Below are 16,720 nucleotides of genomic sequence, written 5' to 3'. Positions count from 1 at the left end.
TATTCCATACTCCTGGACTGGAAGAATTAACATATTTAAAATGTCCATACTTCCTAATGCAATCTACAGATTCAATGCAATTCCTATCAAAGTTCCAACAACATTTTTCAGAGAAACAGAACAAAGAATCCTAAAATTTATATGGAACAACAAAAGACCCTGGATAGCCAAAGGAACCCTGAGAAAAAAGAACAAAGCTGGAGGTATCACACACTCTGATTTCAAAATATACTACAAAGCTATAGTAACCAAAACAGCATGGTACTGGCACAAAAACAGACAGACAAATCAATGTAACAGAATCGAGAGCCCAGAAATAAACCCACACATCTATAGACAGCTGGTTTTTGAAAAGGGAGCCATGAACATAAAATTGAGAAAGGAAAGTCTCTTCAATAAACGGTGTTGGGAAAACTGGACAGCTACACGCAAAAGAAAGTAGAACACTATCTTACACCATACACAAAAATGAATTCAAAACGGATTAAAAGACTTGAAGGTAAGACATAAAACCATAAAACTTCTGGAAGAAAACACAGGCACTATGCTCTTTGACATTGGTCTTAGCAGCATATTTTCAAGTACCATGTCTGACAGGGCAAGGGAAACAACAGAAAAAATAAACCAATGGGACTACATCAAACTAAAAAGCTTCTACACAGCAAAGGACACCATCAACAAAATGAAAAGACTACCTAACAATCGGGAGAAGATATCTGCAAACTATGTATCTGATAAAGGGTTAATATCCAAAATATTTAAAGAACTCATACATGTCAACAACAAAAAAACCAACAACCCAATTAAAAAATGTGCAAAAGATCTGAACATTTTTCCAAAGGAGATATACAGATAGCCAACAGGCACATGAAAAGATGTTCAGCATCACTAATTATCAGGGAAATGCAAATCAAAACTATAATGAGATATCACCTCATGCCCATCAGAACGGCTATAATTAACAATAACAAGTGTTGGAGAACTTGTGGAGAGACGGGAACTCTCATACACTCCTGGTGGGATTGCAAACTGGTGTAGCCACTACGGAAAACAGTATGGAGAGTCCTCAAAAAATTAAGAATGGAACTACCATATGATCTAGCTATTCCACTGCTGGGTATTTATCCAAAGAACATGAAAACATGAATGTGTAAAGAGATATGTACTCCCATGTTCACTGCGGCATTACTCACAATTGTGTAGACCTGGAAGAAACCCAGGTGCCCACCAAGGGACAAATGGATAAAGATGTGGTACATATATGTAATGGAATACTCGACCGTTAAGAACGATGAAATCCAGCCATTTGTGACAACATGGATGGACCTTGAGGGTATTAAGCTGAGTGAAATACGTCAGAGAGAGAAAGCCAAATACTGTATGATCTCACTCATAAGTAGAAGATAAAAACAACAACAAACAATCACACAGAGACAGAGATTAGACTGGTGGTTACCAGAGGGGAAGGGGGGAGCGAGGAGGGTGAAAGAGGTCATTAGGCACATGTGTGGTGATGGATTGTAATTAGGCTTTGGGTGGTGAACATGATGTAATCTACAAAGGAATCGAAATAGATTATGATGTATACCTGAAATTTATATAATGTTAAAACCAATGTCACCTCAATTAAAAAAAAAAGTGTTAGCGCAGATGGAAAACAGCATAGGTGCTTTGGAAAAAAAGGCTGGCAGTTTCCTATAAAGTTAAATATACACTTACTACATGACCCAGCAATTCCTCTTTTGGTTATTTACTCAAGAGAAATAAAAACACATGTTCACACAAATCAAAACATGTCCACATCCTTGTTCAGAGCACCTTTATTCATAAAAGCCAAAAACTGGAAACAACCCAAGTGTCTACCAACAGGTGAAAAGATAAGCAAACAGTGGTATACAAATATAACGAAAACTAGTCAGCAAGAGAAAGGAGCAAACCACCGAAAAAGAGAAGAACATGGAGGAATCTCAAGAACAACATGCTGATCAAAAGAGGCCAGACTCAAAGGAGCACAGACTGCATGTTTCCGTTTCCAGAAAGTTATTTTTTCTATTTTTTTTTTAGGATGATTAGCCCTGAGCTAACTGCTGCCAATCCTCCCCTTTTTACTGAGGAAGACTGGCCCTGAGCTAACATCCGTCCCCATCTTCCTCCACTTTATTTGTGGGACGCCTGCCACAGCATGGCATGCCAAGCAGTGCCACGTCCGCACCCGGGATCTGAACCGGCGAACCCCGGGCCACCAAAGCGGAATGCGCGAACTTAACTGCTGCGCCACCGGGCGGGCCCTCCATAAAGTTCTAAAACAGGCGGAGTTCGAGGACGGCGACAGAAGTCAGACCAGGGGTCACCTGGAGGTGGTCTGGAAAGGCAGTGACTACAAAGGACACAAGGAACTTTCTCAAGTGATGAAAATACTCCATCTCTCGATGGCAGTGCTGGTTACAACTGTCAAACAAAACTGTACACTTCAGTTTGCGCCTTACTGTCAGTTAAACTCCAATTAAACAAAGTAAGATCAGCGAACGAGCGGCAACGTGGAGCTAGCCAGTGAGTCCTAATTCTTGAAAAGCCTCCCAACTCAGGCTGTAGGTCACAACAGTCTCGGTTAAAAAAACTTTTTAATGATCAAATCTTAGGAGGACACACATCACTAGCCTCTTGTTGATCAGAATGAAAAATGCCAGTAATATTAACTGCAAACCTGTTTCTGATTTTAATTAATGAGACTGTCTTATTCAAAGATGTTCAGTAAAATAAGAACATGTTCTCTAGCATACAAAAACGCCTAAGGGGTCAAGGCAGACTACTGTTTCCCCAAATACGGGGAAGACTCAGTCCCGGCCCGGCAACTCTTGCTTTCGTAACTTGAGCTGAAGAAGAAGGCAGTCCACATGCCTAAAGACACCACCAACTAGCCCAAACCCAGCGACTAGTTATTGCACCGAGAAGTGATAAGAGTCTCAACCACCTCAGAACACACAACTGTTTGCATTCTGACTTAGTTTTCAATCACGAGAAATGCTGAGCCTGAAGTGATACAGGGCTAACGATTTAAAGGAAGTTTAAGCAGAGTCAACAAGCTTAAGCAGGTTCCATGGCTAAGGCATACTATACTTCTAGGAGCCTGGAAATAAAAGAGACCCGAGGGAACAAACCCATCACAAGAGTATTCAATTCAGCCACTTCTTAGGGTTGGATGTTTCCCTGCCAACACTCTTTGCATCACAACAACCTGACTTCACTTAACAGCAACCATTTTAACTTATTACAAACAGAAAACCTCTACACAGTAAGAAGTAAACATGCAAAACCCAGCATTTTATGTAAGGAAAAGCTAGTGTGATTTGTTTGTAACGCTTCTCCAACCTTATGGTGAAGATCTCTTCACTTCCTTGAAACGTATGAGTAAGTCTCTACTGCTTAGTGTGGGTAGTCTAGCTCCAAGATAAGAAACCATTGGTCACAAAGGACTGAGTAGGTCAAATAACACTTGAATTGAGTGAGACTGATTACAAATTCTGAGATTGTGGAACCAGACACAAGAGGTCATATTCTCTGAGTAAGAGTTATTAAGGAGTCCAGTTGGGAGTAACCATGCTTTAGTCTCCTAGGACATGCAAAATTAATATCTCTAAAGAACATTCTTAAAAAGGCAGTTATTTTCTTGTTTTCATGAGTTCATATCTACTGGCCTCAAATCTAGTCTCTTTTCTCTAACATTTAAGAGCATTGCTTACCTTTCTTGATATAGATGATTTTACTTTCTCAAAAGCTTCTTCAAAGTGCTTCTGACTGATCTTGAGCTCACCTGTGAAGCGAATGCGTAAATACACATATCAGTACAGTAGACTAATTGTGATTTATAACTTAGTTTCTCTTAAGAGAGTTCCACGACTTTAAGGGGAACAGAGAGGAAATTAGCAATGACATTGATTGTGTTCTTTTTCAGAACAGTAGTCAAGCCAGATATATTCTGCTCATCAAATTTTTCTTATACAATTTTCATTTTTATTTAATTTACATATATCTGACCATACTTAATTTAATATAAATGCCTAAGTTTTATAAGATCATAAATTTTAGTGCAATTTTTTTTTTTAGCAATCAAAACACTTTATTTTGGGGCAAGTTATATAAAAAAGTACTTTGTCGTAAAACCATAAAACTCCTAGAGGAAAACATAGGCCGCAAGCTCCTTGACATTGGTCTTGGAGATGATTTTTTGGATGTGACACAAAAAGTAAAGGCAACAAAAATCAAAAATAAACAAGTGGGACTACATCAAACTAAAAAGCTTCTGCACAGGAAAAGAAACCACCAACAAAATGAAAAGGCAATCTACCGAATGGGAGGAAATATTTGCAAACCATCTATCTGATAAGGGATTAATATCCAGAATATATAACGAACTCACAGAACTTAACAGCAAAAAACCCCAAACGATCCAATTAAAACATGGGCAGAGGTTCTGAATAGACATTTTCCCAAAGAAGACATACAGATGGCCAACAGGTACATGAAAAGGTGCTCAACATCACTAATCAACAGGGAAATGCAAATCAAGACCACAATGAGGTATCATCTCACACCTCTTAGAACGGCTATTATCAAAAGAGAAGAAATAACAAGTGTTGGCGAGGATGTGGAGAAAAGGGAAGCCTGGTGCACTGTTAATGGGAATGTAAACTGGTGCAGCCACTATGGAAAACAGTATGGAGGGTCCTCAAAAGATTGAAAACCGAACCACCATATGATCCAGCAATCCCACTTCTGGGTGTTTATCTGAAGGAAATGAAAAGACTAACTTGAAGAGTTATCTGCACCCCCACGTTCACAGCAGCATTATTCACAGTAGCCACCATGTGGAAACAACCTAAGTGTCCATCAATGGGTGAATGGATGAAGAAAACGTGGTGTATATATACAATGGACTACTACTCAGCCATAAAAAAGAAGGAAATCCCGCCATCTGTGACAAAATGGATGGATCTTCAGGGCATTATGCTAAGTGAAATGTCAGACAGAGACACTTTCTGTATGATCTCACTTACATGTGGAATCAAAACAAAACAAAATGAAACAAAACAAAAACTCCAAACTCACAGATACAGAGAACAGACTGGTGGTTACCAGATGTAGGGGGTGAGGGGTGGGTGGGTGAAATGGGTGAAGGTGGTCAACATGTACAAACTTCCAGCTATAAAATAAATAAGTCCTGGGGAGGTAAAGTACAGCATGGCAACCACAGTTAATAATACCGTACTGTATATTTGAAAATTGCTAAGAGAGTAGATCTTAAAAGTTTGCATCACAAGAAAAAAAAAATTTGTAACTTTGTGTGGTGATGGATGTCAAATAGACTTACTGTGGTGATCATTTCACAATATATAAACATATTGAATCAATACGTTGTACATCTGAAACTAATATAATGTATGTCAATTATATCTCAATTTTTAAAAAAGTATTTTGTTCATCTTTAATTATAGAGAAATTCTTATCTTTTTTAAACCAGTGCATGATGTTTTATTTATTTATCCCCCCCACCCTACCGAGATGTTATTGACATGTAACATATGAAGTTAAAGGTGCACAATGTGATATGATACATGTATATACTGTGAAATGATTACCAGAATAGGGTTAGTTAATACCTCCACCCCCTCACATAATTACTTTATTTTTTGTGGTGATAACTTTTAGGATCTACTCTCTTAGCAACTTTCAAGTATATAATATGATACTGTTAATTACAGTCACCACGCTGTACATTAGCTCCCCAGACCTCACTCTTCTTATAGCTGGGAGTATGGACACTTTAACCAACATCTCCCCATTTCCCCACCGTCTGCTCATCAAATTTTAATCATGCCACCCAGAGAGACCTATCCCTCACAGACAGACAACCCTTTGCAGGCCCTCTCTGTACTGTTTATCTTAGCTTAACGGTGATGTTCATGAAGAAGAACCAGAATCGTTCTCTTCTGAGATAACTCAAATACATTTAACTGGGAACAGAAAGTACAACTCCAAAGTCTTTGTGTGCATACATATAACTAGATGTCATGGAGTTACAGTATCATAATATATAATACATATAGATAATATCACAATACTGGATTAGATTTTTTTATATTAAAAAGGGGGTTCTAATTCTTTATAAACTTAGGTCATTACACAAGCAAGAGAAATCAAGTAACTAATGTTACATAAAGCTTGGTTTAGAACGTTAATATGACTTACATGATTACAATTTATACATATATATGTTTTTTTTTTTTTTTGAGGAAGATTAGCCCTGAGCTACCATCTGCAGCCAATCCTCCTCTTTTTGCTGAGGAAGACTGGCCCTGAGCTAACATCCGTGCCCATCCTCTATTTCATGTGGGACACCTGCCACAGCATGGCTTGACGAGTGGTGCCATGTCCGCACCCAGGATCCGAACCAGGAGACCCCAAACCATCAAAGCAGAACATGCGAACTTAACCACTATGCCACCAGGCCGCCCCCAATTTATACTTATAATAGTCAACTTTCTAGACAGATATTAGAATAGTAGATATACCCCAAAATAAAACACGTGTAGCTGAACCTATCCACTGGAAGTTGAATGACATTACTGACTTCAGTTTCCTAAGATTATCAATGAAAGTCCCTGAAGGACAGATAGCTAGAAATGCAAACTGTGGTAAAGCAGGGATGGCAGAATTTGTTATATATGTTTATAACATAACGTCCAAATAGAATTATCAGTAGCAGCCAACACACGTACAGAGGCCTGCTAATTTAGTGACAAAACAAATCCCAACACGGCCATCAGACTCAGCTCTGAGGCAGCACGCTATCATCTAGGATGTTTTTATCTTCTAATTTTGCTAATTATATCTCACCTAATTTCAAAAGGAATTTAAAATAGCTTACAATAAAAGAAGTTCAGATAACTGAATCTTAAAATTAAACAACAAAACATCCAGGGACTTCATAGTGAAGATATGTGTGTTGACAAATCTAAGCTGAGTATATGCTGCTGTAACTGTAAACAAAATTTAGGTCTAAGATTCTTGGTAGCTAAATAAAAAAGACGTCTTTGGGGAATCTGGTGAATAAAAGGCCATGAACACAGACTTGAAGTTGAGATGAAAGTACAGGTTTGGCGGACAGGGTTTTGGAAGGTGTTCCACAGTACTACAAAGATGCCACGAACTCGACTGCTCATTCAACTGTCACAGGATCCTCACAAAGCAAAGGCTATTTCTGCACTTGGCTTGGTTGGAATGCAGGTCACAAATGAAATCTTTTTTGGCTAAACACACTGAAATAGCACCAAGATATTATCAAATGTGAAGAATGGTACAAAGCTGCTGAGATGGCCCCAAATCATCACATAATAACATATCTGGATTTTGCAGTAATTTGAAAGGAAAGTCTAGGTATATGGAAAATTATCTTCATTTTCACTTCTCATGTATCTCTCTGTGTGTGTGTGTGTGTGTGTTCGTGTTCTAAGCTCTCCAATTCAGGCTGCGTTTTAACAGGAATGTACAAGTCACCTTAGCAAAAGAAGGAGCTTTTCCAGAACTGATAAATGGACCAAACTCATGATGATGACAGTGAATGGACCACGTGCCTAAATCTCAGCATTTGTTATACAATGAGAAGGAAAGATGAATACTTTCTGTTAGAGAGGCACCAAATAACTTTGCAATTATTATAGCTGCTGGCCACAGACATTATGTAACCGTTCCACCACACACCTAGCTGGGCAAGCAGTGTGGGATAGGCTGCCGAGAGACCAAAGAAAAGACCCGGAGACAGGAAACAAGACCTGTGGGTTTATTGGGAGTTACAGGGAAGGTCCAGTGGCGGCTGGCTGGACAGCAACGTGCATCCACTACTGCCCCCTGAGAGAAGCTTGCTTAAGTAGGCAGAGGAACAAAGGCTGCATGCTTGCCAATGGGGATCATCCCTGTATGACCTGCATTCCAAGGACCAGAGCCCCCCCACCCCAGACGGCCTCTGTGTTCCCTCCAACTTTGAGGGTCCTGGTGCTAACTCTCCCATGAGAAAGCAGCTGGGTTGGCCAAGCCCAGGACTGTTATCATCATGCGTGCTGGCACACAGCCCAGACAGGAGCCTCAGGGACACATGGTTCTTAAAGCGGCACACCAGCTAATGCCCCTACAGTAATATTCCAGAACAATATCTAAAGGTCTTATGAGAAAAATGTCAGTTTTACTACGACAGATAACAGATGTTAGAAAATGGTCATCTTCCAGGCCCATAGTGGTTTCAGGTATCCAGAGTAAGGATTAATTAGATCCGAGAGAGCATACCTTTTTCACTTCCACCCCTCTGTCTTGCCATTTCCTGCCTCAGGGCACACAGAGAAGCTTCCCGCACCAAGGCAGAGAGATCCGCGCCCCTGTAAGAAAAAGTGTTCCTCCGTATTTATTCTTAGATGCCGCAAATCCCAGAAACAAGTCTGACAGCAGTCTCCACTCACGTCGCATTTTAAACAATCAGGAAAGAAAGTGACCATTAAAGGTGGGATAGACTATTATGGTCAGTAGGAGAGAGCTTGGTTCGCTTTCACTTAAAATATTTTAGAAGAAAGGAAATTATGGCACAAACTATGCAATGAATCACAAATATCCCCATGCTAATAGCTATAGACACTAACGTTAATATAAAAACATCCAGTCAGTGGAAGAAGCTCACACATTATTTATTGTACAATTTTCACCCACGAGGCCTATGCTAACATGGTGACTGGCCCATTCGCATACCACCTGATGTCTAAAATAAGCGAATATGGAAAGTTATTAAGGCCCCAAGAGCAAAAGGGGAAAATGTGAAGGCTAGAAAGTCTGACGCACTTGAATCAAGCTCAAGCTGAATGGACACATCATAAGTTACTTAAGTACGACAAGAACTAGCAGGCCTTCAATTAATTATTCTGTGCACTCAAATGCTCGTCAGCACAGTTCCTGAGCTCGATGAAGGACAGCGGTGCTGACTGACGTTTCACTACAGTACGTCTTCATAGAGACCCTTTGAGAAAGAGTTTGAATTTAGGGATTAACCTTCATTTCTAGACATTAAACTTATTTAACATATAATGTTGACAATCCATATAATGTATAAAGACACAGACCTTAAATTATTAACTGAATCTAACGTTCCTGTTGGTAAAGTGTTAGGTTTACAACATTATTTAACAGTCACATGCATGCAGGGGTATTCATTCCTGCCCTTAATGTGAAATCCAGCACTCATGGAGAGACCACTAACTAACGTAGCCAGGTAGCTGACGAGAGTGGTATTATAGTTTCTCTCCAACTGTGATGACAGTGGCATTTAAACCCAAAATGTACAACTTTAACCCTAACCCCTCTATAACCTGACAGCCTACGTGGTACAATCCAAAAGGTTTGGTACGTTCTGCAATCAAAACCGTCTCCGTAACTCACTGAAAATCTTTTCAGATTTTAGCACTCAAAGCTGTAAATTTCTGTCTTTTTCCTTTTCCTTGGCAGTCAGTTCATTTAAGTACAGACTGGTACGGGTTTGATCCCAACTAGGGGGAGAGAAACAGTCTCCTTAAAGAGAGGAGAGGCCCCCACCACCCAGCCTGGGACTCGATCCTTTCCTCTTCATCAAGACATCCACCGCTTTCTTAAGCGAGCCAAGATGACTGAGCAAAGTGTGAGCCGGGGCACAGGGGTGGCAGAACAGAGATTGAGACTCGTGGCCCTAGACGTCCATCTATAAAAAACTTGGAGGCAAACCTCTGTCTCCTGACTACACACCCTAAAAATGATCAGTGTGGCTTCACGTGGAATCATCTTGTAAGAGAGTTACGGGAAATTCTTCAACAGAACTGGGAATGACTAAGCGCCTGTGTTAGGAGCAGTGGGTGGGTTCCTTGGGTATGTTTACACTACTCAGTAATAGACTCCCGAAGCCCTCAAAGGTGAGAACACTGCCTCGTCTGCCTGACTGAGCTTCGGAAAGCAAACTGTTTGGCCCTGTCCTGAAGGAAAAGCATGAACACCAAGTATATTGTGGACGATCAAGACGGCTTTAAAATGAGCCAGAGGGGCGATGCCTCCTGTTAGTTAACCTTGAGTTTCATTTTCTTCCCTGTGCATCAAAATTGGGAAAGTTAACAAACAAACTTACTTAAAAACATATGAAGAAAACAAAAACTACAACCAGCACAAATATATGAAAGCTGAAGGCAGAAATGTTGGATTTCTTGCTTTTTACTAGGCTGCATGGGTGTTAACAGGTGTGCTATGAAAACGCATTCTGGAGCTTGGAAAATGTGGCACATACAGATTATTGTCTCTTAAATGCTGAGACACCTGGATCATCTGGCAGCCAGTAATGAAACGCCTGCTCAAATATTCTGGAAGAACAGAGACAGTCTGCAAAGGGCAGCAACGGTGCTCAGGTCAACGAATGAGAGGATTCCTGCCATTCCCAAGAACTCCTCAGAGCCTAAGATGGGCAGTCCCCTCTCTAAGGAAGAACCAAACGTGAGGTGGTTTACAGACATCCGATGCAATCCTCTCAACAACCTGGTGAGGTGGACGTCATTCTCCCTCATTTTACACATCGGGAACTGAGCCTCAGAGAACTAACCGACTTGAGACTGAGATACTTACGAATAGCGATCACAGCGGAAGTCACGAGCAATTTGTTCCAAATTTACATCTGTGTCCAGTGGGGGTTTGGTGCCATTCTAAAAAACGAGAGAAAAACCATCTTTCATTGAGGCTTTAAAGACCATTACTCTTCCACGTAATAGGTTCTCAATAAACAGGAACGGCTGCTTGATTTAATGAATGTAACTGACTCCCAGACTAGTGTTATAAGGATTTTTGCAAATTTGGATTTTGAGAAATGAGGTTAAGAAGTAGACTCCAGACTTGGCAAAGCCAAAGGCAAACGATTCATGCTGGTGGATTTGTGTGCATTGCAGCAAAAACAGCACCGAGAACAAAAATCACCACCTCAATCTTTCCAAAGGCGAAGAGAAGTATTTCCTCTGCTTGATTAAATACGGCAAACACTAAGCAGTGCTTAGTTCTGATGTGAGTTTTTGTTTTTTGGGGTTTTTTTTTGTGAGGAAGATTGGCCCTGAGCTAACATGTGTTGCCAATCCTCCTCTTTTTACTGGGGAAGACTGTAGCTGAGCTAACATCTGTGCCAATCTTCCTTTAATTTTATGTTGGATGCCGCCACAGTGTGGCGTGATGAGTGGTGCTAGGTCCGTGCCCGGGATCCAAACCTGTGAATCCTGGGCCGGCGAAGTGCAGTGCATGAACTTAACCACTCGGCCACCGGGCTGGCCCATTTATGTGCTTAGTTTTGATGTGAGGTTGGCTAAGAAGGGAGAAATAACATTGAACCTGGCCAGGAGGGAAGAGCAGTAAAGTGCTCTACAATAAAAGCCAAAAGCCCTCTGTGCTCATTATGTTCTTTCTGAACCCTTTATCTAAAACTCAGCCTTGACTTTGGTGCCAATTCCTCTTCAGGTCATACCAAGAGACGCTAGAAAGGTCAAGCATCAGAACAGTCTTAGAATTTCAGCAACACTCTATACAGTACCCTGCATGCGGACCATACGTACGTAAGCACATTTTTAGTGATTTAAACTGCAGATGGAAACAAAACAGTTTTTAGTGATTTAAAATGTATGACATAGATGGAACGTCTGTGAATTTTTGCTTTATTATTCTGATTTATAACTTACATACACATTGCATATTCTCTTTCCTTTGTAGCAAATATTATATTAGGAAGTAGTTTAAGAAGAAACACACGGACAAAAGCGAGGAAGCACATGCCGTTCAGCTTCAAGGGAAGTGTCAACACCAGCACGGCAGGTGCTCCAAGGGCAGGGCTGTGTCAGGAGGCCTGGCACCCAGGCAGCCACCCGGGCAGCCACCCGCCTCTCGGTCCACACTCGGACGGCGTCCTCTCATTTCCTCCCAGCTGGACATGCTCGAGAATTTAATAAACTGTACAGCTGCCTGCTGCTACTATTTGATAAAGTGCAAACGTTCATCTGACACAGGTTCAAGAAGCAGTTATGCTCCCCATGCAGCCCGCGTGGACCTGGGATGTGATCACGGGGAAATAAGTGTGTGATTTGCAGCAAACAATCTTTGTGCCTTTTTTCCTCCAGTTGTGTGTAAACCAAACGGTCAGACTGCATGATCCCTAAGGTTCCTTTTAATGTGAACATTTTCAATTTAGGCAGCTAACCCTGGGCGGGCAGGGTGGGTAGCAGCTGGAAGGCAGCAGGACAGCAGCTTCTGAGGCTCTGGTAGTGTTCTCTCCCTCTCTTTTACTCTGGTACAATTTACTTAACAAAATTTATCATTTCAACCTTTTTTAAGTGTACAGTTTCGTGGCATTCAGTACCTTCATACTATCATGCAACCATCCATCCCTAGGACTTTCTTCATCTTCCCCAAATGAAACTTCATGTGCATTAACCATTAACCCTCCCATTCCCTCGCCCCAGCCCCTGGCAACCACCATTCTACTTTCCCTCTCTACGAATTTAACTGGTAATGGAGTTTGATCTGGAGGTTTTGTTTATGAAAACTCATGAAGCTGGACATTTAACGATACGTCCACTTTTCTGTATGTATATTATACTTCAATAAAAAGGTCTAACATGTGGAAGAAACACCAAACCAGGAATTAGAAAACCTGAGTTCCAAAGTTCAAATCTGCAACTGAATGGACCTTTGGGAAGTTCCTAGATCTTCATTATTTATTTTGGTATAATAATGATAATAAAAACATCAGTATCTTATCTCCAGATGAGGAGATATAATTTTGTGCTCTCTCTGGGAGGGGAGGGGAGGTCTGATCACACCGCCTTGCTCAGTCTCTCAATCCATCATCAGAAGGAGGCGGGGGAGAAGGGGGGCAGTTACCTCATTAGGCATGAGCCCCTATTAGTTTAATGTTCATAAGAAACTATTAACTATAAAGTTGTTTTTAATGCACTGGCTTTGAGTTACATCCTCAGCTCACATTAAGAGACCATGAGCCTCAGTCCTAAAAGGCTTATTATTGCGCTTACGACAGGGATATTGTTAAAAACACTGTCCTTCACATCTCAGTGTTCTCTGTATGAGGACCCAGAGGAGAAATTTTTCTCGCATCTGCATCCTGGGAGGAACTGTCAGCTTTCTATGTATAGGGCACCCTTTGTTTAAGTGAAATCTTTTGTGAAAGCTCAGTATATAAAGGAACACAATAAATAAATGATTATCTAAAAATAATACTTCAGAAAAATAATTCTTAGAATTTAGATTCTCAGAAATTTTCTAATTCTTAGGAAATTAATTTTTTAGAAAAAATAAATAATCTCCCAAATACCGTCACGTGAAAGAAAGTAACAAACCGCCTGTTTCTGAGAGAGTGGGGTGTGGTCTACTTAGGATCCCTCCAAAAGTTTCAACAGCAACGTTACTTTCCAACTGTAGACAGAAGGCCTGAAGAATCTTTGGATCATTAAAATCTGATTATTCTTAACAGAAATGCAGCAATGTTTCTGACCCGTAGCAAGAAGTAAAATGAAAGTGAATTCTACATACTGTCAAGTGGGAGCGATTAGAAATTTTTTACTGGTATATTAGAAAGCTTATAAAATAAAATTTATAAATATTTTAGAGAATCATTTCTTGAAATGGTACTAACAGGGAATATTTATAACTTTCTATACTAACTTGGTTTTTCTTCACTACTGGTTTTATCTCTTAATAAAAGCTCTAAGAGAAATCTCAAATAATTTGGTGACTATAGAAAGCTGAGCCAAAGAAATCAGAAGAAAAACAAGAAAACAGTCTCTTAAGAAGTTTATGGCCCACAAGCACTATATGAGGCACCCAGAGCCGTCAAACTCACGGAGACAGAAAGCAGAGTGGTGGTCGCCAGGAGCTGGGGGAGGGGGAATGCGGAGTTAGTGTTTAACGGGAGATTCTCAGGTTGCAAAATGAAGAGTTCTTGAGATGGACAGTGGTGATGGCTGCACGACAATATGAATGTACTAATGTCAAAGAACTATACACTTAAAAATGGTTAAAATGGTAAATTTAAGTTAAATATATTTTACCATTTTATTTTTTAAACTTGCTTGTTTTTATTTTAGAACTTTTTAACTTCCTCAAGTAATACTACATTGTAAAAAAAATTAGAAAATACAAACATTACAAAATTTCTACAAAATTAGAAAATATGCTGAGCAAAATAAAAAAATTGTTTTTATGTCACTTTCGGTTTTTCAAAGCTGAATACAAAAAAACTAAGCATTTTATTTTTTAAAGACCTTTTTTACTGAGCTGTGGATTTAGAAAATTAAAACTCATTTAAATAAATGAAACTTCAAAGCAATAAGAACTTTTGGTTATTAGCTTAACTATCTTTGTACCTACTGTTTTTAGTTTGTTTTAAACTCAACAGTGTACCAATTTAAAAAAAGATTTTATTGATGTCACATCAGTTTATAACATTGTGTAAATTTCAGGTGCACATCATCATATTTCAGCTTCTGTATAGACGGCATCGTGTTCACCACCAAAAGTCTAGTTTCCATCTGTCACCGTACACATGTGCCCCTTTACCCTTTTCGCCCTTCCCCCCAACTCCCTTCCCCTCTGGTAGCCACCAATCTGTTCTCCTTATCTGTGTGTTTGTTTATCTTCCACATGAGGGAAATCACACAGAATTTTAAAAAAAAGACGTCATGATCCATTTACACTATTATTTCCTATAATTCTGATTAAGTATTATATTTCATGGAACACTCAGGTTCAAAAAGTAATTCAAGATTGTACTGTTACTTTTCTTTTATCTCAATAATTATAGCTATATTTAGTCACAGAAATCTACTCTTCGTCACATAACAGAGTCTGGAATCAGCAATGATTTTTTGTTTTTTCTGAGGAAGATTAGCCCTGAGCTAACTACTGCCAATCTTCCTCTTTTTGCTGAGGAAGACCCTGAGCTAACATCCATGCCCATCTTCCTCTAATTTATAGGTGGGATGCCTACCACAGCATGGCTTGCCAAGCGGTGCCACGTCTGCACCCGGGATCCGAACCAGTGAACCCCGGGCCACTGGGAAGTGGAACGCGCGAACTTAACTGCTGCGCCACTGGGCTGGCCCCCTGATTTTTTTTTTTTTTTTGAGGAAGATTAGCCCTGAAATAACATCTTCCGTTAATCCTCCTCTTTTTGCTGAGGAAGATAGGCCCTGAGCTAACATCTATGCCCAACTTCTTCTACTTTATATGTGGGATGCCTGCCACAGCATGGCTTGGTAAGCAGTGGGTACGTCTGTGCCCAGGATTCAAACTGGCAAACCCTGGGCCATCAAAGTACAATGTGTGAACTTTAACCCCTGCGCCACCAGGCAGGCTCCAAGTAATAATTTTTATTCACACAGTTGATTTGAAAAAAATAAAGAAAGGAAAATTAACATTATCATACCACCCTAACACGGTAATTGTTACTTTGCAATTTCTTGCCAGTCTTTGAACATATACAAAGAAACACACACCTCTGTATCCTGCTTTTGTGAGATAGTTTGCTCATCAGTAAAATGGAAATAATATTCATTCGAATATTTAAATACTTAATTTCAAACATTTCAAAAGGCAGTTGCAAGGATTAAGCATACTTGTATATGTAAAGTACCTGGAACACAGTAAGTGTTCAGTAAACATTACCTATCATTAGACCAGCTATTCTTAGCTCGTGAAAATTTAACAGATGGTGTTTCTAGGGGAGAAGTTAATATATGTTATAGTCTTATGGGACACATTTAAAAAAATAAATCGGAACTTTTGGGTCCCCTAGTGGGCTTTTTACCATTATTTTAAAGACTATATATTACCTCAAAGCACTTGGCAGACATCATATAATCTTTCCGGCTTTCGTTAAGTTTTAATGAATTTACAGGGGAAAAAAGGAAGTTAAGAAAAAAACATTCCAGTCATCCCAGGGGGTTTTGGTGATACACCTCTTGCTACCACATCATTACCAGAAACACCAAATAGGATATAGAAAGAAGTAGTTTGTCATCACTTGTTTTTCTTTTAAGAAACTTGGACTCCAAAAGATACTGAGAAGTTGCCTGACCTACAAATATCTTCAAACTTTTAGGAACAAGAGTAAGGAATTTTACTGTAATCTCCCCACAATATTTCAGGTGTTAATTGGAAAAAGAGGAAACCGTATACAAAACAATCTGGGGAACTAAAGTAAAAAGCCAGTAAACTTTGAATCAGAAAGGGTAAACATTAAAATGCCAATGGTTCCCACTCTGAGCTGATTTACAAAGAATGTACAGGGGCAGGGGTCTGACCAGTGGCTCTCCCCTGAAATGAAAGAGTCTGGTTCCTCTCCCTCTACCCAGCTTTAGTGTTAGCCATCAACAAAGATCTTGGATCAGGAACAGTCACGGCTTCCGGAGGGGAGAGGGAAGACAGGGACATGACAGAGCAGCGTCTCTCCTCTGAGGCACAGAGCAGCACACCTGTCAGCAGCCCGGGGCTCTCTTCTCCAACGCAGGTCTGTGCAGAGACTCCACGCCGGAGAACGCGACACACCCAGACCAACGCAGACAGACTTGAAGGTCAGAGAGATTCATCGCCAAAGGCCCTTCTTTGCCTACAGCACAGCCGG

The 16,720-nt window shown here is 40.2% G+C and overlaps 1 protein-coding gene across 3 annotated transcripts in view; it reads right to left on the bottom strand.

Annotated features, from left to right (window-relative positions):
- NVL (nuclear VCP like) overlaps positions 1-16,720 on the bottom strand; it is an 89,894-nt gene that overhangs the window by 10,453 nt on the left and 62,721 nt on the right. For all 3 annotated transcript variants that reach the window (XM_046679376.1, XM_046679377.1, XM_046679378.1), the window contains 3 exons: positions 10,675-10,751; positions 8,338-8,426; positions 3,741-3,811 (listed from right to left, as the gene is read on the bottom strand). In XM_046679376.1, coding sequence (XP_046535332.1) covers positions 3,741-3,811; positions 8,338-8,426; positions 10,675-10,751 — 237 coding nt within the window. The remainder of the gene's footprint in view (positions 1-3,740; positions 3,812-8,337; positions 8,427-10,674; positions 10,752-16,720) is intronic.

The sequence above is a fragment of the Equus quagga genome, chromosome 12, assembly GCF_021613505.1.
Source record: "Equus quagga isolate Etosha38 chromosome 12, UCLA_HA_Equagga_1.0, whole genome shotgun sequence".
In the NCBI taxonomy this organism is placed as follows: Eukaryota; Metazoa; Chordata; class Mammalia; order Perissodactyla; family Equidae; genus Equus; species Equus quagga.
This window is presented reverse-complemented; position numbering and strand designations above follow the sequence as displayed.